The sequence below is a fragment of the Rousettus aegyptiacus genome, unplaced genomic scaffold (genome assembly GCF_014176215.1).
Source record: "Rousettus aegyptiacus isolate mRouAeg1 unplaced genomic scaffold, mRouAeg1.p scaffold_m13_p_3, whole genome shotgun sequence".
NCBI classification, from domain to species: domain Eukaryota; kingdom Metazoa; phylum Chordata; class Mammalia; order Chiroptera; family Pteropodidae; genus Rousettus; species Rousettus aegyptiacus.
Genome location: NW_023416306.1, coordinates 26,870,199 through 26,892,967, shown reverse-complemented (window position 1 = coordinate 26,892,967; position 22,769 = coordinate 26,870,199). Strand labels below are relative to the sequence as shown.

The 22,769-nt window shown below is 46.9% G+C and overlaps 1 protein-coding gene across 2 annotated transcripts in view; it reads left to right on the top strand.

The window, feature by feature from the left end:
* The window catches only part of COL15A1 (collagen type XV alpha 1 chain), a 95,651-nt gene that overhangs the window by 68,443 nt on the left and 4,439 nt on the right, over positions 1–22,769 (top strand). For both annotated transcript variants that reach the window (XM_036239127.1, XM_016146298.2), the window contains 16 exons: positions 1,119–1,181; positions 3,214–3,282; positions 3,393–3,428; positions 6,009–6,062; positions 6,163–6,222; positions 7,662–7,730; positions 7,854–7,895; positions 10,040–10,085; positions 12,241–12,321; positions 12,757–12,806; positions 12,919–13,020; positions 13,920–14,064; positions 17,498–17,562; positions 18,917–19,045; positions 19,194–19,253; positions 19,635–19,694. In XM_036239127.1, the coding sequence (XP_036095020.1) occupies positions 1,119–1,181; positions 3,214–3,282; positions 3,393–3,428; positions 6,009–6,062; positions 6,163–6,222; positions 7,662–7,730; positions 7,854–7,895; positions 10,040–10,085; positions 12,241–12,321; positions 12,757–12,806; positions 12,919–13,020; positions 13,920–14,064; positions 17,498–17,562; positions 18,917–19,045; positions 19,194–19,253; positions 19,635–19,694 (1,131 nt within the window). The remainder of the gene's footprint in view (positions 1–1,118; positions 1,182–3,213; positions 3,283–3,392; positions 3,429–6,008; positions 6,063–6,162; positions 6,223–7,661; positions 7,731–7,853; positions 7,896–10,039; positions 10,086–12,240; positions 12,322–12,756; positions 12,807–12,918; positions 13,021–13,919; positions 14,065–17,497; positions 17,563–18,916; positions 19,046–19,193; positions 19,254–19,634; positions 19,695–22,769) is intronic.

Sequence of the window (22,769 nt, the reverse complement as noted above, 5' to 3'; positions counted from 1 at the left end):
TTTGTTTGTTTGTTTGTTTGTCTTTTGTTTTTGCCTTGAATAACAGTTACTTGTGCCCTTGTCTTTTTTCCTTGACCGCACTGTGAACAGCTTGTGGAGGGCTGGGTCTTGTTCATCTCTCTGTCCTGGGGCTAGCCAGTGGCTGGCTTCCTGTGAATGTAGTCACACATTTCAAGTAGATATAGTCCATAGTCCAAGTAGATAATGTTTTTAAAGAAAGGGGATGTTAGCCATGGAGACTGGAGGGAGGAGAATCGCAGAGTAGAAGTGCAATAATTAATAGTCTGTGTGGACCGCACGATGGGGTTTCCAGCATGGAAGGTGAAAGAGCATTTCTGTGTAGAAAATACTCTAATGGCTAACTCACCCTTTAACGCAGAAGATGAGACTGGAACTTGTGAAAAGCTAAAGAACAGTAGTGTTGAAACACCTTTTAGGGGAAGGCGTCTGGCTATCTGAGTCATTGTCACACAGATATTTGGCATCCGTTGGAGTTGAGAAGAAGCAACCTCGGACTGGATGCGCAGAAACCGGCTTTGCGGAGGGGTGAATGGGCATATCTGCAGGGAGAATGGCACGAACGGAAGTGCAGAGGCAGTGGGGTGTGCAGAGAGTGTCAAGGCAAAGGCTCGCCCCTGGGAGTGTGGCGGGGAGTGAGAGATGAGGTGCTTAGGCTGGCTGGAATGGGTTTGGGTGTCAGGCTAGAATGTTCGGATCCCCTCCCACAGGTAATGGGGAGCCAGAGCAGGGGCGGGGGTCATGGAAGGTGAATGATGGGGTAGAGTCTGGCTGCAGAATGGCCTGGAGGACCCATGAGGAGGCAGAGGCAGCAGGACCAGGCTGTTTCCGTAGCGCCCATAGGAGGAAAAACAAAGTTCAAAAAGGCATGAGGCCTCCAGGCCTCCTAACACTCAGTGCTGCTTCTCTCCACCAGACCACAATTTCCAGACCCCTTCAAATCAGGAAAAAATCACAACTACTTGTGACTTACACCTACCATGGGAATGGCACTCTCTATTCTCCTACTGTTTGAAAAAAAAAAAAAAAAAAAACTTCTGTTTGATCAAAGCACTATAATCTTAATAAACACCAAAACACTCTCCCATGATTCCTTCCAGGGCCCTAGAGGACCAAAAGGGGACACCGGTGTGCCTGGGTTTCCCGGGCTAAAAGGAGAACAGGTAAGAGGGGCCCAGGTCTCTGGGTAGGGCAGGCTCCAAAATGTACTAAATATTTCAAAGTGGCCAAAAGTAGCTGTTAACTTTTTTTAGAAATTTTGAGATATAATTCACATACCATAAAATCCACCACCCCCTTTAAATTGCCGAATTCATTGAATTTTAGTATGTTCATGGGGGTGTGTTACCATCACCACGACCTAATTCCAGAACATTTTCATCTCACCCAGAAAGAAACGCCTTATCTATTAACAGTTACTCTTCAGCTGTTAACTTTTATAATTTCAAGGTTCCTCCAGGGCAAAGGCGGGTTTTGGGTAGAGAAATTGATTTTCGTCATAGTTTCCAAAAAGAACTCAACCAACACTCCCTTGAATGCTGTTATTTGCCTAACTGCCCGTTGGGCACCCCCGTGAGAGTGTGCTCTCCCTAAGGGCAGACCTCGGCTGGTTCCTTTTCTGTAGCTCCAATACTTAGCACAGAGCACAGTACACAAATGGCACTCAAACGATCTGTTGGATCAAAGAATGTATAATTCATGGCAGTTTTGGGCCGGAATCTTTGGAATAAATATATTTAGTATGCAGAGCACATCCTGGGAACTCCTAGGGCACTGAACTGACCTTTTTACCCTCCCCGTGTGCTATTAGAATTAACTTCCCAGTTGGTGTTTATAGACAAGTGACATCCATAAACAGACTACAAAGACTCTGGATTGGATGCATTTATTCGTCCATCCATTTATGGACTCGCTCATCTTATATCCATTCCCTAAGGCATACCAGCCAGATTCCTGCATTAGGCACTGGGGATATAGAAATAAGATAAGTGCAACAGATATGCAAAGAGCCAACAGAGAGAGCGGTCATTGCTGTCATGGAGGTCTGTGCACAGCCAGTGGGAGCAACCCCTGTGACTGCCTCAGGGAGTCGAGGAGGGTGGGGTGTCTCTAAAAGGAGGGAGGTTAGGGAGTGTTAAGCTTCTCTCTTCTTCCCTGCCCCCACCACTCCACACTAGCCCCAGGAACAAGGAGAGAGGCTCTGGTATCTATTGAACCACAGTTCCAGGGTGTGGAGGGTTAAGTGTGCTGGGCAAAGGGGTCTAAGTATGGTGCCACATGGGATGATGTCTTGGGATGCTTTTCGCTGCCAGAATGGGGACAGAATGGGATGGGGACAGGTCAAGCAGGAGGGGCTCTTACTTAAAACACTCTGTTTCCTCTGTGGCGAGGTCAGATAGACCTCGTGGTCCGTCTGAGGGATCATGTGGCCCATGAGAGGGACCTACATGCCATCACCACCTTAATCCTCCTTTGCCACCTTGAAAACTGGGATGGACACCCAGGCAGCTCTGCTTTGGCCCTCACAGCAAACGTGCTTTCTCTCGCTTTGCCTCTAATGGTTTTGTGCTTGCTTCTTTTTGCTGCTGGCCTGCTCAGGACTGCTTTTCCTCACCAGCGGAGTGGTAAGACCCTGATATCAGGTGTGGGCTTAGGCGGACGGAGAGGAGAGGCTGCTCTGCTCCTTTTGGCAGCATTGCTCTGGCTGCATCCAGCCTGTTACGGGGGGGAAATGTGATCCAGCTCAGCTACCCAGGATTGAAGTTTGGGGCCAAAGCCTCAGAGTAATATAGAAGATTCTTCTACCTGGTCTTTTCTCTGAACTCATATCTTCTTGGAAGCTGCCTAAGATAGTAGGTGGTTCTGCTGATGACAGAATTTGGGGTAGGACCCTGTGTCCCTGCCATTAGTCTACCCATCTCCCCCATTTCCCAACAACTGAGAAACTGCCTGGTCAACTTTACACAGGATCCTCAAGTTTGGAGGGATGGCACATGGAGGGAATAGCCCAGAGAACATTCAGTCACTTAGAAGGCCGTCACAGTACTCTAGGGAGAGGCCGTGTCGGTGTAGTGGGGTTGGAGGGACAGGGTGAAGACAACAGAAATTGTGGTGGGACTGAGAGGACTTGGCGAGCCTCTGGATAAGATGGTGAGGAAGGTGCTTGACTTCACTGAAAGGTTCTCTGAATTGCAGGGTGAGAAGGGAGAGCCAGGTGCCATCCTGACGGGGGACGTTCCCCTGGAAAGGCTGAGGGGAGAGAAGGTAATTATGTCACCAGAGCCCGAAGGCACACATCCGCTTCGGCATCCCGTCTTTGTCTCTACCCCAAATGATGTTCTTCTGAGTGACAAGTCTGTATCTCCCTGTCTTAGGGCGAACCTGGAGTGCACGGAACACCGGGACCAATGGTAAGTCAGAGCATCTCTTGGCTGGGTATGGACTGGGGTTTGAAAAAATGTATCAGACTTTAGCTCAATTAGATTGAGCTGCCCCTGTGGTGAAAATAAAAATGATGTGACAAGTGTGTGTGTGTGTGTGTGTGTGTGTGTGTGTGTGTTAGCGTAGGCTAACTGCCATTCAATAAAGATCCCAGTGGCTGAAGACAATAGCAGCATAGTGCTCACTCTTGCATGCAAAGTCCACTGTGGTTTTTCCTAGTTGGGCATCTTCCCTCCAAGCAGTGACTCAGGGACCCAGGGTGCTTGCAACCTGTGGCTCTGCCATCTTGTGGATTCGGGGCCACATTGGCATCTTCTAGCTGGTAGGATAAGTTGGGGATGTAGAAGAGACCGTGGAAGATGATGAACATCACTTCTGACACATCCTAGTAGCCTAGTATTCAGATGCCGTGGTGGGCGAGGGCTCAGAAATGTGGTTTAGATGTGTGTTCGGGAAGGAGAGGAGAACAGGATGAGCACTCATGGTGATACCATAGATCTTGCCAGCTAAAGATTGCCACTGCCCAGGGAACCCCTCAAAGGAACCCCAGAAAGGCTCTTTGGGCTTTTCGGATTCTGGTCGTGGGTCCGCTGCTCATTTGCCGTGAGGCCTTGAGCACGTCCTCTCTCTTTCTGGGCTTCCGTTCTCCCATCTGTAAGTGAAGGCATTGAGTTCGTACTAGGTGACGTGACAGCACCCTTCTTGCCTTACTTCTCCAGGGATCTGTAACCCATTTGGACTGCTGAACAGTTTTTAAGCTACTAGTTCTCCCCAGGATGAACCCTAACCTTGCCCGTCATCTATTTCACCCGAAAGAACTAAGGAAATTCGGTTGTAGAACATCTACTATGGGTCAGACAGTGTACTGATATTTCACTCAGAGCATCTCATTTCATCCTCACCACCCTAAGAGTGAATATCTGAATCTCCATTTTCTAGACCGGAAACTGAGATCAAAGTGGTTGAGTCACTCGCTCACTGTCACAAAGCTTGTAAGTGCGGCACAACAGGGATTCGAACACAGCCTGTTAGGTTCTGCATCCGGGCTTCCCCCACTACTATCCCACTACCTCCAATAAACACCTTCATTCTTCTGAAACATTTTGGGCTAGAAAATTGCCTGTTGGGTTGGTTTTGGTCGAAGCGGGATCTTGGGCTTGGGGAGAAAAGACCTCCCATTGTTGTAACAGACATGTGTCCTTGAAGGTGCATCCTTCACAGGACCTTCTGAGGCTTTCGATCCCTTGAGTCAAGCAGAACGCATGTCCTGGAGATGGGTGGCTGAGGACTAAAGCAGACCAGGAGACTCTGGTGTTTACTGGTTAACTACTTACTAACATCCGGTACTATGGGAAACACCGGTCTGCTGCAGATAGCCACGCTGTTGTTTCCACTGCAGCCCGGCCTGTGCATAATGGTGCCAGGTGGGCCCTTGTGACTAGTGTAGCTTATAATTCCTTTACAAATTCACTAGAGCCTCGTTACTCATGGCCCTTGGGTCAGCGTCACCCACATCTAACAAGCTGGGAGCTTGTTAGACATGCAGAGCCTTAGGTCCCACCCAGGACCTACTGGAGCTGAATTTCGATAAGATCCCAGGTAACACCTATAGACATTGATGTTTTAGAAGCACTGCACTAGAACACATCACTAAGTGTCCTTTGTCCTGTTAACTCCTTCTGTCCTGGCTTTTCTTTCCCTAAGAGTAATGCGGTCTGGGTGCTTTACATACAGAGCCTGTTTCCATTCAGTCTTTATTTGCCATTTTCCAGGGCATGGCTATCTGTATTAATGGCAGCAGGAAGAAGGGACTTGGAGGGTCCCAGGCTTAAGCCAGTCATTCCTTTGGGAGACGGGGCATACCAACTACAGGAGTGGGAAGGTACAGACGAGGTAGAGCCTGTTCTGGGAAGAAGTAGTGCATGGCATGCATCCCGGATGCCAGAAGGTATAAGGGTTCCTGCAGGACGCTGGAACAGGGCAGGGGCTCCAGAAGCATGTGGATGTAGAAAGCCAGAATAGAGTGTAGGGGCCAGGGACTTGTTCGGAGAACTGGGGTGCCAGGCCAAGACTCCAGTCCTCAGGGACAGGTAGGAGCAAGGCAGAAACTAGAGCAGGTTATCAGGCCGGGCTGACATGTGGGGTGAGGCAGGGCTGCGATATTCCAATAGGGGACGTGAAGAGCCCTGGGATGTAATACCTAGGGCAAAAGTCCATGTTCTAGACTGGCCCAGCATCCGGCTACCTGGGTTCCTTCGTTAACCCTGACTGACTGACTGACTGGAAGAGTTGGGGGCAGAGTCTGGAATGGGGTAGAGACTGCAGGACGGTGCGGGCCGGTACAGGGTTGAGCAAGTGGTTCCAGCCGAGCAGAGAGAGACCAGAAGACAAGGACCCAGGCGGGTGGCTGCTTCACAGCTGCTCCCTGCCCTCTTCCTCCTGCCAGTGGTTCATTGTCACCCTTGCTCATGAAGACAGGTGGAGTGTCCCCATCTCCCTGGCCCTTGAGTTTCTGTTCTTTTATGATCTGGTATTTGTTTTGCCTCTAGGGGCCCAAAGGACCACCGGGACACAAAGGAGAATTTGGCCTCCCCGGACGACCTGTAGGTGTCGGTGCTCCAGAGACTGGATGTGAGAAAGGGCACTTGGGCCAGGCTGGCCGCCGGGCAGTGGGTTTACTAAGGCGTCTTCTGTGGGTTTCAGGGTCGCCCAGGACTGAATGGCCTCAAGGGCACCAAAGGAGATCGAGGGATCATGATGCCAGTGAGTGATACGACCCCTGCTCCAATCTCACACCACCCTGGGGATGGAGCCCCAAGGCCAGTGCCCAGAGGAGGGATGAGAGAGTGCCAGGTCCAGTGAGCGAACGCTTGCAGACAGAATGTTCAGGAATATTTTTCTTCTTTCTGCCCTGACATTTCCAAATGTCCTCCAGCCCAGCTCACTCTCAGGAGGGTTCCTGCTACCAAAAGCACTTTAGCAGAGAACCCTCTTCCTCATCCAGACCCCAGAGGGAGGGTGGAGGCAGCGTGTACTCAGGAGGTCTGGTTTCAAATCCTGGGTCTGATTCTCCCTTACACAGTCCCGAGGATTTTGCACATCACCAGGGGCCAGTAAATGCTTGTGAGTGAACAGCAAAGGTGGACCAGCTACTCAGGCAGAGCCTCACAAAATAGCAGACACTGGGAACATCAGCAGGGTCCAGGGTCTAGAATAAGGAAGCCAACATTTATTGAGCACCCACTGTGTACCAGACACTGTACCAAGTGCTTTTAAGCATAGTGTCTCAATCCAGGTAATAACTGTCCTGTGAGATACTCTGTGGGGTCCTCGTTTTACATAAGAGGAAACTGGGGCCTGTAGAAGTTAACAGACTCACGAAGGTCACCAAGGTAAGATGCAAAGCAGCTCTAAGTCTGTTGTTGCTTCTGTTTGCACCACACTCTCTCTGCTTCATGTGTCCAGAAATCCAGAAAAACAATTTTACTGAAGCACTGAAGGATTGACTCGCACGTATCATGCCCACTGAGGCTACTAGGTAAAGCAGACACGGATGTCTTCGCTTGGGATGATCAGGGCAGCTTCCGAATGAGCTAGACTCTTCGTGCCTGTGGTCAGGGCCTCACCCCTCCTGTCACAAGGTCATGCTTGGGATCCATTCATTCTGAGAGAAGCAAACGTTGCATGGTATTGAGGCCAGGCTGACCTGGCTTTGAAAATGACTTTGCTATCAAGCAAGGTTTTGCATTTGTTTTTGCATTTATGAGGCACTCTCCCAGGTACCAGGCCACATGTAGGACCCCCTTCTGATTGGCCCCTCCATACTAGGGATGCACTGATAGAGAGGTGGTGGACTCTGTATTGGCTGAGCGCTGCTCTGGGAGTCATAATCTGGTTTCTAGTCTCAGTTCTGCCATAAATTGCTAGTGGCCTTGGGCAGATCATTTCCCCTCTCTGGGCCTCATCACCTCCATTTATAAACCAGAGATAATACTTGTTGCTCTGCTGCCTCCCCCATGGGTCATTGTGAAGATGCAATGAGGTTGCGGATATAGATGTCCTCTGTAGATGGGACTGGCCTACCTATGAGAGAAGTAGTAGGCTTTAGAGGAAACTCTTCTCCTCGTGTGTCTCCAAAACCTTGGGGAAGTATCTTGCACTCACAACCTGAACTCAGGAATGGCCTTTTTTTCTCCCTTCAGGGCCCACCTGGCTTACCTGGTCCTCCAGGCCCCGCTGGACCACCTGGAGCTGTGGTTAACATCAAAGGAGTAAGATGGGGGTGGGGTCAGGGGAGAGACCTTCACTGGGGAGTGGGGAGTGGGCACCAGACTGGCCTAAACTGGGGGCAGGTGTCCTCATGGTCTCACTTCTCTTGTTCTCACTTCCCACAGGCTGTCTTTCCAATACCAGCCCGGCCACACTGCAAAACACCAGTAAGTAGCATAGAGTCACTGCCGTAAAGAGCAAGCTTTGGCATAGAAAACAGCTCAGAGAAGACAATTTGTGTTTTTCCTGAGCCCCTTGTATCCATCACTGTCCTCTTAGATGTCTTCTATCGCCTACACATACACCCTTAAGTGACTAGAAGCTTCTAGAAAACAGACTGCAGCAACGGAACATACTGGATCTTTAAAGGGTGCACACACTGACAGTGTTTAATGCAGTCAAAAAAGCATGCCTGTTGTTATTGTAATCATATTAGCTTCATGTTTGGAGCAGAATAATACGGGAAAATAGACCCGGTACTCTGCATTGGGAACTTAGGGCTAAAATCTATAATCGACTGTGTGCTAACCTTTCCCAATTGTCATATTACTGCACAGTACACAACCCTGAGAGTCGGGATTCTCTCTCCATCTTTATAATGAAGTGGCAGACTGTGAGTCAGACAAGCTCACTGACTTGTCCAAGGTCACAAGACTCATGGAGCTGGGACCATTAATCAGGTCCCCTGACTACCAGTAAGGAAGTAGGGGCACTGTGACCCCGAGACATTAGGCACGTGCCCAGTTATCCAGCTGGCCAGTGGCCCTGTCCCTGAGGTCTCACCCATATCAGGAGCCTGGAATGGGTCCTGGTTCTGTGGGGAAACCCAGGAAGGGCGGGCCTCTCCCTGTGCGCGGGCATTAGTCATGGCACTGTGTATAATCATCCTCTCATTCATTCAACAAATATCAACTGAGTACTCACGGAATGCCAAGTATTTCTCTAGGCCCTGGAGAAACGGGGATGAACTAGATAGGCACGCCCTCTGTTCTCAGGAGCTTGCAGATTACAACTGAGAAACATTTTTTGAAGTGGGTTCATAGTTGATGCCTGTTGGGGGTAGTGATGAGGCATGGGTCAGAGGCTCTAAAATGACTCAGTTCAGCTGAGTGTTTGCCTAGACATCTGTCCATGTCTAAACTCTGAGGCAGTCTAGGGCTGTCAAGCTCTGGAGAAGGCAGAGGACAGGACCCACCTGTGTAAAGTGAACATAGAGCTTGCTGACTCCCAGGTCTACCTGAGGACAACAGCAACCCAGGTCATGTTTACATCGATACCCTGAAGGAAAACATAAAATATCAGTGCTGGAGGGACCTTCTGGAGAAAAGGCTGCATCCCAACTCCTATCATTCGGAAGGGGAGACTGCAGCTCAGAGAGACACAGGCCCACCCCAGCACCCACCATGAGTTAGTGCCCAAAGGGCCTCCCGGATAACATGATTTTAGGCTTCAAATAGACCAGCATTGGGACAGTGCTTGACAAACTTCAGAATGTTGTAAAAAATGCCATTACAATTATCATGACCTGTACTAGGACTGTGTGTAGTAACTGCGGCCTTTGGGGGTCACGAGCTCTTGACTCTCCACCCAAAAGCATAGGAGGATCCTGGCCTCGGAGGGATCATTTTGATCCTACATATCAACTAAGAAAAAAGGTGAAAGCAGGCTATTGAAAGCAGGGTTGCAGGTAGCTCTGTTTTAACAGGTAAGGAAATGCAAGAATCTGGGAACGAACTGGAAAAAAATATTATCTAGAACAGCTCAGACTCCAGGCGCTTCATAGGGAGCCCAGAATATCCCCCCAACCTAATGATGTCCCCCCTTTATTAATTACTGCCACCATCGGGTCCTGTTCATTATGCTCACCCTTGATTATACATAATAGCGAAGCTAATGGCAGCTCAGCTTCATGGCTGGGCATATCACTCACTCACTCAGATGCTCGACCTCTCATATGAAACAATCTTAATTAATAAGAAAGGAGGCCGAGAATACTCTTGGTTGACCAAACCACACTGCCACAATTTCTTGTCTTAAAGCTTTGGGCTTCCCCTTCGCAGGGTTGTTTGGCCAGGAGGTTTCACCCCAGCCCAGCTACATGCTGGGCCTCCAGTTGAAGGCCTGGGACCCTTGTGCATTGAGGGTTGCTGGGGAGCTCAGAGCTTTGGGGGGCTCCAGAGCCAAAGGAAACCTGACTCCGTGACATTGCTTCTCCTATCACACATCCCAGGACAGAGGACAGTGGCTAACTGAGTATGCAAACACCAGGACAGAGTTTGCAATGTCTGACCTTGCCTTTCTCTCTCTCCAGGTTGGTACCACTCATCCTGGGAACTCAGAACTCATCACCTTTCATGGTACACACGCCCTCCTTTCCCTGATGTTACTCTGGGACATTTCCACACCCTCATATCTCTGCAGAAGGTGGTTTCCATTTGCCCGGTGCTGGGCATGGACTAGGTGGTCAGGAAGACCTGGATACATGTGGTGGGAGTAGGGTGGCTGAGCCAAGGCTGTGGGACTGGGCACCTCTGTTAGGTTTTGTTACCCATGTGTCTATTCTGCACATCTTGCTGAGCCTCCTACTTAGAAAGCATTCCATTTGTCCATTTTTTTTGTTAGTGTGCTCATAAACGTCCACTGATACCTTCTCCTTGCATGGCTCGGTCCTGTGCACAGGACTGAGACAGATGAGTCCTCCACCATTCCTGCCACCCAGGCCCTTAGACTCTGTTAGGTGAAACTATTTTAAAAATCACTAGAATGCAATATACCAAGAGCTAGTACAGAGCAGGGCCATGAGAGCTTAGGAGACCTTTGTTCCAAAGCATTCTTGGACCAGCAGCATCTTCATCTCCTGGAAACTTATTAGAAATGCAGGATCTCAGGTCCCACCACAGACCTGCTGAAACAGAAGCTGCATTTTAGCAAGCTCCCCACTGAAGTGGATGCACAGTTAAGCATGGGAAACACTGGCTCTGAGCATTTGATTAGTAAACTCTGTTCGAGGCCTATTGGAGCTTATTGCCTCACAACAGAGAGTGGGAAAGGCCAGGACACAGGAGCCTGCAGGCGAGCGCTCACTCTGGTCCCTTGTCCCCATGTACCCTATCATGCCATTGTTCCCCTTTCGATTGAGAAGTCTGAAAACTCAAAGTTTAAACAGGAGAAGGCTTCCCCTCTCCCCTATTTCTGATACTAACCTCTGGTTTGGCTCTGTCACCCTCGGCCCTCCAGGTGGTGGCCTCTGATTTTTCTGCCATTTTTGTTTACAAAGTCCAGACTGTTTTCAAACTCCAAGCTCAGATCCAGTTCAAGGCTTTCCCTTCCTCCTGCTGTAAGGCGGACCCTGGGGAGGAGAGGCCGGTCTGGATTTGCTTTCTCAGATTCCCAGTGGTTCTCTTCCCCACAGGGTTCCTCTGGTAGGGAGGGCAGGGAACCTTTCTGGATGCAGCCCCTGCTGAGCACGTTATTCTCCCCCTTACTTGTGGGTTTACTCCTGCTCCCTGGGGTGAGCAGCCATGTGGGCAGTGGTAAGCTCGCTGTCCACTTTTCTTGGCATCACCGCTATGCAGGGCTTATTGTGGGCTGGTGGAGGCCCCGCAGGCCCTGCTCTCCAGATCCTGGCTTCAGCAGCTCCCCCTGTCAGTGAGGCCTGCCAGGTGTGAGTGCATCCCCAATGACCCCCCAGTTGGCAGCATCATGCCTCTGATACATTTCTCCCCCTCCGTTGGGAAGCCTGAGCCCCAAATCTATGCCATCTCCATCACACCTCTTAGGAACCAGGAATTCAAAGATCTAGCATCCACCCACTCATCAAGGTGGGGAAAGGGGATCACTTCTCTTTCTAAATGCTGAACTCCTGGAAGGCTCCCTATATATCCATCTCCCTTAGAAAGATTTAGGGGAGAAAAGGATGGCCGTGACACCAGTTTTGCAGAAAGGGTGCTTCTCACAAGCTCTGTGGGGCGTGGGGCACTGAGTAGTTGGCATTCTTCCAGCTTTGTCAGTGGAATGCTTAGCACCCTTTGTTGTCCTTGTGGGCACTCCTGAGAGAGCCTCTCCTCCCCTTACACTACCATGCTGTACAGGTCTAGATGAGATGGGACTAGAAGCTTGACTTGGCAGGGAGCCTCAGGCATGTGCATGAAGCTGTCAGAGAGAGTTAACTGCAGGCCTCTGCTGGGCTCCCATGATGCTCTGCTAGCATCTTAATGATGGCACTTATTCCATCCTGTGTCCCGTTACCCTTCACTGTGTCTTTCTCCCCAAGGACACCAAGCTTTTCAAGGTTAGAAATACGTCTGCTGCACCTACCTCTGTCTTCCTCATCATTTAGCAGAGGGTTTTATACCCTCAATTGGCCTTTGTTTGTTGAGTGGACTTTGCTAGAGGGGCTCATTTTAAAAAAACTTGTCTCAAAATGGTTTTATATAGAATGAAGGTGATTTTCTACCTTTTTTTTTTTTTTTTTTTTTTTTTTTTTTTTAATGTGTGTGTATTTGATGGCAGGTGTTAAAGGAGAAAAAGGATCCTGGGGTCTTCCCGGCTCAAAAGGAGAAAAAGGCGACCAGGGGGCCCAGGGACCACCAGGTATTCTAACTCTCGTGCTAGATAGATCTAGCCTTTGATTTTTGTTCCTGAAGACTCTGACTTAGCCGGAAAGTAAGACTAGTTACATAACCACCCTGACCACAAGCTCCACAGAGCTCTAGAGAGACCAGTCATAGGTGATGCATGTACAGGATGGAACATTGTCAAAAGAGGTCAGAAGTTCCAATTATTCATGCTTCATATGCAAAACGAGGCCTAAAGAGGGCCAGGGGTGTGCCCAGGCTCTCAGTGTCTGGGGTGGGGACCCAGAGCAGGACCGGTTTCTGTCTCCAAGCCCTGTACACACTTTGTTAGTTAAACCAATGTGGGGACACTTCCACTAGGAAATAACCATGGTTGCCGATTTGGAGACTCTTATTTGTAAATTTATAAGGTATGATTGCGAATTTTACAAAGCTTTTTTTTTTTTTTCAGGGCCTCCAGTGGATCCAGCATACCTGAGACATTTTCTCAACAGCTTGAAGGTGAGTATTTCTCTGCCAAAGCTGGGCCTGTGTTTCCAAGTTCTTGGGCTTATGTCAGTGACTGGTTCATCCTACTCTTACTAAATGTTCTCTGAATGTTCTCTGCTTCCAGGGGGAGAATGGAGACAGGGGGTTCAAAGGAGAAAAAGGAGACTCTATCATTGACTTCTCTGTGTCGGGGCCTCCAGGCCTGCCAGGAAGTCCAGGCTTGGTTGTGAGTAGTGACCCTCCATACCTTCTTCCTCACTGAGCCATCGCTTTCCCTGAAGTCCCCAGTGTGACTAGAGGGTCAAGAGTAGTCACGGCACCACAAGCTGAGGCAGGACTTCAGTATCGGCCTCTCTCCCCCATCCTTGTTTACTGATGGAGGGCTTGGCTGAAGCCCATGGAGGAAAGGGAGCTGGCCAAGGCCATATGCGTCCAGGTAACTTTCAGGTCACTAAATGCTGCTTTATTCATGTCAATGGTGCAAAATTCACTCATCAATAAGAGTTATTAATGGTGAACACATCACGTAATAGAGACAGAATGGAAGGTGAGGGAGATATTTTCAGAGTGGCTATTTGAGTCTTCTGAAATTCAATCAAAGAAAGAGCTCTTAGATAGGCTTGGTCTTCTTAAGTTGACAAGTTTCTCCAGGGTGCAGAGGTGAAAATCCAGTTATGCCTCAAACAAGACAATGACCAGATCATTGATCCTCAGGGACCACTAGCAAACTCTGGTCCCTGAGCTTATCATGAGAGTAGACTCAGTAAAGCCAGGAAACCGGGGTTCCACTTCCAACCCTGCTGATAATTTGCTTTGAGGTCTTGGGCAAGCTGTGTCTTATCTAGGCCTCAGTTTCTTTATCTGTGAACTGTGAAGTCTAGACTAGATGATCTCTAGGGCCCTCTGAGTTCTGGGCCCTCTGGGGTTCTTAAAGTGTCATTCGACATAATGACTGGGCTGCTCTTTAAGTCATTCACCACCTGAATCATGCCCAAGATTGAAGATAATGATGAAAATAGCTGATGTTTATTGACTTCTTACAAATGTCCTCATAAAAAGAATAGATAGGACTCTAGTGATTAATGGTACTTTCTCTCTTCTGTTCCTGTGTCCTTGCCTTGACAGGGCCAGAAAGGGGAGACTATTATTGGGCCCCAGGGACCCCCAGGTGTTCCTGGCCTGCCTGGACCACCTGGCTTTGGAAGACCTGGTCCTCCAGGGCCACCGGGACCCCCAGGGCCACCAGGACCTCCAGCTATCCTAGGAGCAGGTCAGTACTATACGTGGTGCCCTCATTTATTCCACCTCTGCTGTTACGCTCAGGGTTATGACATCTGGGTGGCATCTCAGAGCCACACTGTCTGACAAAGGGCTCTTTCCTAGATGGAGCTTTTTTTTCTTTTCGTAAAATTGGAATAATTCATATGCCATAAAATTCATCCATTTAAAATGTACAATTCAATAGTTTTTAATATATTCACGAGGTTGTGGCCACTACCACTCTCTAATTCCAGAACATTTTCATCACCCCAAATTACCAATTAGCAGCCACTCCTGTTTTCCTTCTCCAGCGAGACCCTGGCAACTAATGATTTACTTTCTCTATCTATGAATTTGCCTATTCTGGACATTTCATGTAAATGGAATCATATATTCCATATGTGGCCTTTTGCATTTGTTTTCAAGGTTCATCATGTTGTAGAGTATATCATTACTTCATTCCTTTATAATGTTTTCAAGGTTCATCATGTTGTAGAGTATATCATTACTTCATTCCTTTTTATGGCAGAGTAATATTTCATTGTATGGATATACCACATTTTGTTTATCCCTTCATCAGTTGATGGAGATTTGAATTTTTCTATTCTTGGACTTTTACGAGTAATGCTGCTATGAACATTCATGTGTAAGTTTTTGCATGAACATATATTTTTAGCTCTCTTAGGTGTATACACAGGAGTAGAATCGTTGGATCATACATGTAGAAACCAGGCTATTTTCCAAAGTGGCTGCACTTTTTTGGATTTCCACCAGCCGTGTACAAACGTTCCCATTTCTCCTCTTCACTGACACTTGTTACTATTATATCTTTTTTATTCTAGCAATCCTAGTGCATGTGAAGTAATATCTCATTGTGGGTTTGATTTGCATTTCCCAAACAGCTAATGGTGTTGAGTATCTTTTCATATGTGTGTGGAAACTTCTTGGCTGCTTTGTGGATGCCTGGGCCTTAAGAAATTCAGGACCAGCATTGAATGTAACTCTTTATGTAAAAATCCCTTCATCCCTGGGTACCTCACTTCCTCTATTGAAAAATAGGCAAAAGAGGAGAAAATCTCCATCTACTAAACATTTACCAAGTGCTAGGCACTCTGCTGGCCATTCTACTACATTATTTTTTTGAATTCTCACAAAGCCCTTCAAGGAAAGTATTAGCTTCCTCGTTTTCAGATGAGGAAAGCGAGGCCTAGAGATGTTTAGGAACCTTTCCAAGGTCACACAGCTAATAAGTAGCACCAACAGGGTTAGGCCCTAGGTCAGTGTAGCACCAAATCCCGCATTCTTTCCACTATGTCCATGGTAGAAAATAATATCGGCAGCAACAATAGCGTGACTACATCCTTTTTTGTTGTTTGGATTGGCATGAGCAAGGTGTGGTGGAAGCATACCTGGGAAGAGACCTATAACGTCTGGGGCGTCGAGGAAAACTTTACACAGGAGGCGACTTTGGGGCCAGGGCTTTGACTTAGTCTTAGTTCTTTTGGCCGCAAGTGGCAGAAGTGTAACTCAAACTTGCTCAAGCAAAAGGAGATGCATTGGATATGAAGGAGGGGCGAACGGCCCGTTTGTGGGAGGGGCAGACATGCGGTGGGACCTCAGGTACAGCCAGAACCAGGGATTCAACCCCCGCGAGGATTCTCTGGCTGTCTCTCGTCTCAGCTTCTCTCTGTATGCTTGCTTCATGTTTCCTTACCACAAACCACAGACTCTGCATAGAGTAGGTAGGGTTACTGACAACTTACAGCTTTTATCACCAGCTAGAAATCTTGGCCTTCTTTCCTGAAAAGTCTGGGGGTGGGGTGAGTCCTGAAGCAATATTTTTATTGGCCAGATGCCTCACCTCAAACCAGTCACCTGTGGCCAGGAGGTAGGAGAATATGAGACTACGGCAGCTCCTTCTGGAACCAAATGGTTGTAGAGGTGCAAGGGAAGGTCCCAAAAGAAGGTGAGGATACTTGTCCTGCAAAGAAAGAAGGTGATAGGTGGATAAAACTATAGGTGCCCACTCAACCTTGAGGGATGAGCAGGAATTGCAGGAGGTGGGAGTACCTTACAGAGTGAGTAGAGGACGCAGAGAAGCTGTTGTCCATAGTACCCCTACACTAGGGGTCCCCAGGACTCTTTGCTGAATGGAACAAGGATTGCCCCTCACATAATGTATGGCAATTCACAGTGTACAGAACACTCTCATATCCATTATCCCATTTAATCTTCACGGTAACCTTGGGAGGGAGATGAAATGGATATTACTATAAAACTCATTTCATGCATAAAGACACTGAAGCTCGGATAGATTAGGAGACTTGCCCAAGGTCACAAATACTAGTAAGAGGCATGACTGGGGTCCAAATCCAAGTCCTCTAACCCTCTCTCCACTGGACATTCACCACCCATGTACGGATTGTTAAGTCCTGTGTCAGAACTGCAGACTTACTTGGACTGATCTGGAAAGTCTGATACGGTAATTTACTAGGGCTTGTGCAAATATCCTTAACTCTGCAAGAGCTTTGCATTTTGGGGACTGGGGATGGATGAGGCAGAGAAGTAGAAGAAGAGCAAAAGAAAATAGTCACAGCTTTCATTTGAGAACCATAAACTCCTTGAACATTCAAGGATGTGCCTCTGGAAGCTGTTCTCTCACTAACGACTTAAGTGGAATTGCGTGCATGTGCAAATGCATTTTTCTAGAGAAGAGGGCAATAGCCTTGATCTGATTATTAAAAACACTGTAACTCTTTAATAGCTAAGAACCTCTGGTTAAATGCTATACAGTTTTTCAAAGCACATTCCTAGTTTGTAGTTTTTCTGAATTCTCACCACAGCCCAGTGAAGAAGAAATGCATGTTTACATTTCACAGATGAGGAAACTGGGCTTTGGAGAGCTTGCTATTTCCCCAAAATCACACAGCTGAGAATTGAAAAATAGGGAACTCGAGGCCTTGTCTCCTGACTCCAATGCCAGAGCTCCTGTCACTTCGCTGCCTTACCCCCCTCGTGCAGCCTGGCACTTCCTCTTCCTCTTCCTGAATCTGCTTCCTCTGTTCAATAGTTACCTGCTTGTCTCTTGAGTAAAGTAGATCTTATGAGTCAGGACATTTTTAGATGCAAGTGACAGAAAACTCATTTCAGACTGACGGATACAAACAACAGCAACAAGAGGAATTTATTCACTTATAAAGCTGAAAAGTCTGTGGCAAGGCTTCAGTCAAGGTTACAGTCAAGAAGCCCAACTCTTGCCCATACCAGTCCATGTGGCTGAGTCCTGTGCTGGGTCCAGAGCGCCTGAAATTCAGATGCAAGTGGCCATGCTTTGCAGCACTTTGAGAGGGGTTGTGCATGCTCCCCTTGGTGACCAGCTGACACCTGTGGCATTTTTCAGAGTGTGCGACGTTTCATAACTTCTCTTTTCTGCTTTCTCTTAGCTGTGGCCCTTCCAGGCCCACCCGGCCCTCCGGGACAGCCAGGGATTCCTGGATCCAGAAATCTGGTCAGTATAGTCATCAAAGTGTGTTCATCCTTCTACTTCAGATGGGTTTACTTAGCAGTTTGGCTATAGTGTTCAGGGGCTGGCACACCTTCCATGTTGGAATTAGGCTTCTATGACAATAATACCAGTACAATTCTACAAGCAGAGGGTATTTATCATCTCTTCAGATGACTTATTAAGTAAAAAGGTAAGGAACGCAAAATCATTTATGATTTAAGTTGTACACTTTTCATTCTTAATTGACTAAAGTATAACCAGAACCAATCATATTAGGTCAAAAAAACGTAAGTACAAGAGTGTAAACAGTATTGCGGCAGGCCCTGTGCTGGTAATTCAGCCTTCTCTGTTCTGCCAAAGAACATCTCTTGTACGCTCATTACCCTGCAGGTCACTGGAGCAGAGCAGAGCACCCAGAGATGATTACGGTGCACCGACATAGGGACAAATACCTCACAAGGATGTCAGGAGTCTTAGGAGTGCTCTATGATCTTTACTGGCTCTTATTTTGAAAATTTGGCTATCAAATGGAAGAATAGTCCAGCAGATAATGAAATTTTGATATTTGGTGCCTGTGGGGGATTTCTAAGCCTTTTTGAGGCACACAGTAATTATCTTTGAGGCTAGGTGAAAATTATTTTTTTGTCATCTTTCTCAGTTGGAATAAAAAGCAAAAGCACTCTTGGCTGATATTTCTTTGAGACTTGGTGCTTTTCGATAGATTTTTGCAGCTCTTACGTCTGCTCCTGGACATGCCAAGATGGCTGTCTAACCTTTGGCAGCTTTCCAGGCAGAAATTACAGACCTTCATTTCCTATCACGTATTTAATATGATAACTACCCAGCTAGGTAAAAAGGATTCAACCTAATAGCATTGTTTTGCTTGTTTGTATTTCTTATTCCAAATGAAAACGAACTTGAAACTTTTTCATGGGCAGCACGAGGTAACACATTTCACAATGTCTGTGCCATTGAGCAGATCACAAAAATGGAAGTGGCAAAGCTTCGCAACGATTTTGGTAATGCCAGCACGAGGCAAAGACAACTCTAATTACAGTTTTTAAATGTCGTTATCCTCGCAGAGTGTTATCTTCTTGTTTTAATTTATCTTTTGTAGAATTATGTTCCAAAGTAATTCATGGTTTTTGTTTGTTTGTTTGTTTGTTTGTTTGTTTTTTATCAAAAAGAGCATCCTTCGATTATTAGGCAGCAATTGATATATCTCTATCTGGCATAATAAGCCTTTTCGTTGACTAAGAGGGGATGACTCATATTGGACTTGACAAGGAGGCCAGTTTTTCAGATGTGCCACCACTCATGATAACTGCAGTGTTTAAAATTTGACATTATCTGACAGGTTACAGCCTTTAGCAACATGAATGACATGCTGCAGAAAGCACATTTGGTTATAGAAGGGACATTCATCTACCTGAGGGACAGCACTGAGTTTTTTATTCGTGTCAGAGATGGTTGGAAAAAATTACAGGTAACTCTTAAACTTTCTTTAACATGTTGCCTCCAAATACTCCCTAACAATAACAATCTACTCCTATAAATGCTATTTTTCTGTTTCAAAAATAAGCGAACAGTTTCTAGTTGATGTTTCAGTTGCAATGTACTGTTTTTCCTTAAAGCTGGGAGAACTGATCCCCATTCCTGCCGACAGCCCTCCACCCCCTGCGCTTTCCAGCAATGTGAGTAGTTTCCCTGCTTTACATCGTGCTCCTCCCTTCATCTGCATTGACTGAGCCCCCCACCTTGGTATCCAGCACCAAGCTCTCCAAATTCTAGACAGCCAGCTCTGCACAGTTCAGTGTCTGGTGGAAACCTAGAAATGACCAGGTGCCAACAGAATGTTCTCATAATAGAGTAGAGAGAGAACTGGACCCAGAATTCATGAGGATCATTTCCTCATTTGAGTGTGAAACTCTTTGCAGTTAAGAGTGGCCCAAAGACAATGACAAACAAATTATCTTCTCAAGAAACTTTGCACTTGCTCCTCAACGTACTTTGAAGAACAGATTGAATGAAATGAAAATATTCAGAACTGTTTGTTTTCCTTTTTTATATAACAGCCACATTCGCTTCAATCTCAACTGACATCTTTTTCAAGCGTCAATTATGAAAGGCCTGCAGTAAGTACGATTCATACGTTTCCTTTGCAAATACTAACTGTGTGTTTACTATTTGCTAAGTGCCATGCTAGGCACACAGTTCCTACCCTCAAGATGGGTATAGACTAGTGAGAGAGGCAAACAAAATAAGTAATTACAATACAGCATGGTAAGTCACTTGGGGGAGGCAAACATAAGGTGCTGGGGGTGCAAGGAAGGGCAAAGACATCTGCCTTCTTTAGAGGAGGTGACCTCTAAACTAAAGCCTAAATGACAGTTGAGAGCAGGAGAGAGCCAGGTGGGAGAAAGACAGGGCAAATATGGAACAGTGGCAAGCAAGAGGAAGTGCTGTATGTTTCTGTAATTCTGAGTTTTTCAGTCTGGCTGAAGAAGTAGAGTTCAAGGCAGAAAGGAGAAATTAGTATGCAGACAGTCAGGTTACTCATCAAGGCCCTGTAAGCCAAGCTAAGGACTTTGACCTTTTCCAGTGAGCACTGAGGAGCAATGAAGGGTCTTAGGCAAAATAGGCATATAAGATTGACATTTCTGAAATCACCTTGGGTACAGTGTACAAATGGATTAGAGGTGATAGGACCAGAGGCCCAAAGACCAGTTAAGCGGCTACTTTACTTTCTGAACTAGGATCACAGCAATGAACGTGTAGAAAAGAAGGTAGGTTGGAGAGAAATTAAAGGGGCAAGAGTGACAAAGGACAATGACAGTTTGATCATTGATTGGACATGGGGCAGTGAGGATGAAGGAAACCAAGAATGGCACCCAGTTTTCTGCCTGGCTAACTGAGTAGTGATAGTTTCCTTTCCGGGGGCCATTCTGTTGCTGGGATTAGAAACTCTCACTTAATTTCTTCACTGGCTTAAGTGAAGATCTTGTTCAGGAACCTCATGGAATTCAATTGAAGGAAATATAACTCTTGTCCCTGCTATTAGTCGGCTCCACTATCTACAGACCAGCTTCTGCAAGGGTCTTTCTTCCAGCCTCCCCTCCACCGCCACCCCAATACACAGACATAGGCTACATCTTCAAAGCTGGCACACAGCTGTGGGTTGCCATGGCACTGATCGTGACCCCAACTCTGTGTGATCTTACAGCCACAGAGCCCAGTACTACCTGACTCAATTGAGAGTCTTGCGAGAGATCATCTACATGGGTCATTTTGGGTTAATTGCCCACTCCCAGACAAATCAAAAGCAGCCAAGAGAATGAGATTGTGTGGCCTAAGATCACACAATCTCATTCTCTTGGCTACTTTTGATTTGTGGTGGGACAGTTTCCAAGAACAAGGCATGGTCAACTCAAACACCAGAAGTATGTTTCCTGTAGCACTGCCATTCACCACCCAAGAGCTTGTGTGGGGCATCGTGAGTCTGAGGCACCTATAGGGCATCTGAGTGGAGATGACCAGGAGGGAAGAGGATATAAAGGTCTGAAAGCCCACAGTGGGTCTCATCTGGAGATACAGACTTAGAGTCTTTAGCTGAGCCATTGCAATGGTGACGGGGGTGCTAGGATTTCCAAAAGAGAATATCTGCAGTAAGAAGAGGTTGGACTCTGAGTAGCAAAAACACAAAGGAACTGGTGGAAGAAATAGAAGAAGGAAACTGAGAGGAAGAAAGGATGGCCAGAGGGGAAGAAAGGGTGTCAAGCAAGGTAGAAGCCAGCAGTGTCAAATGCTTCCCGGAGGTCCGTTGGAAGAATTAAAAGGTGTCCTTCAAACTTAGAAACCAGAGAAAAGCATTCCTATAGCATGGAGAGAAACCAATAAGAATCTAGTTGGTTGAGGAGTAAATGAGAGGTAAGGCAAAAAAAGAGAAACCAGTAGAAATAAATCTTCAAAAAGTTTAGCTATGAAGGGGAGAAGTTTGGGCAGAAGCTAAAAGATTTTTAAAATAGTATTTTGTAAATTCTAAAGTAATACATAGTCATTGTAGAAAGCCTGAACAATCAATAAATAAAAAGAATGAAGAAGAAAACAGTAAACCACCTATAATTTTACCAAAAGTATAACCATCCACAGAATCATCATTTTAACATTATGATTGTTGTAACATAATTGTCTTCATAAAAATGATAGATTCATTATAAAAATGTTCCGGCAATTAGAGAAATATAAACATGAGGACACAAAAGCCCCCAATCCCTCCCTTCAGAAACAGCCATCATTCTAGACATTTCTCTGTGTATCTCCTTAAAGAAGGAGAGGTGAAGATGGGTGGAATTAGGAACAGGCGGAAAGCTCTGAACTCGCCATCGTGACTGTCCTAGGTGTCGCCTGGTATCAGAGAAGCCATCCTCTGTGACTGCCCTTTGGTGTAGGCTCCAGAAGCTCAGTGGGTGGAGGGTAATGAGACCACAGGGCCTTTTTCCTGGGGTTTTGCAGTCCCCTGATCCACAAGAAGGAGGACGATGAGGGTGGGGGCAGTATAACCAGGCAAGGGCAACAGAGAGCAGTATTTGGATGTGGGGCTAGGAGTCCGATGGCCTGTAAGTGGTTGTGATGAGTAAGCAGTATGCAGAACCCCCTCCCTATCCTAAAGGCTGGGATGTAGGAGCATAAAATGCTGCTACTGGGAGGGCTGCAGGGGAAGCCTCATCTCAATGGGGCTGGGGGTAGGGGATGCTGAACCTCTATCTAGCATGGCGATAAAGGCAGAACCAGGGGTGGATAAAAGATAGAAATTGGGGAAGTAGCAGGCTTGGAGTCTGTCTTTTTCAAAATGAGGAAGGAAAGAGGTGATGAAATGCAGAGAAATATTCAAAGAAGTACTAAGACTACATGGGTCAATCTGGACACTGTAGTTTAGGGCCAGCTGTGGCAAACTGGCTGCATACTTGACAGGCAGAAGAATGTCAACATGGTAACATTTGGTGTTAGGGACATATAAAGGCTTGGTGCTGGGAACATTCGGACCTGAGTGGCAACACAGAAACGGGGAGAGAAGCATTGACCACTTCCTGCCTCATCACATGGAGCTCATTTCATGTCCAATGGTTTAAGATATATTAAAATATTTTTCCCTTCTGCAGCCTTGGGTCTGGGTCCTGCACCAGTCCTCCCCAGCTCTATGCTAATGAGAT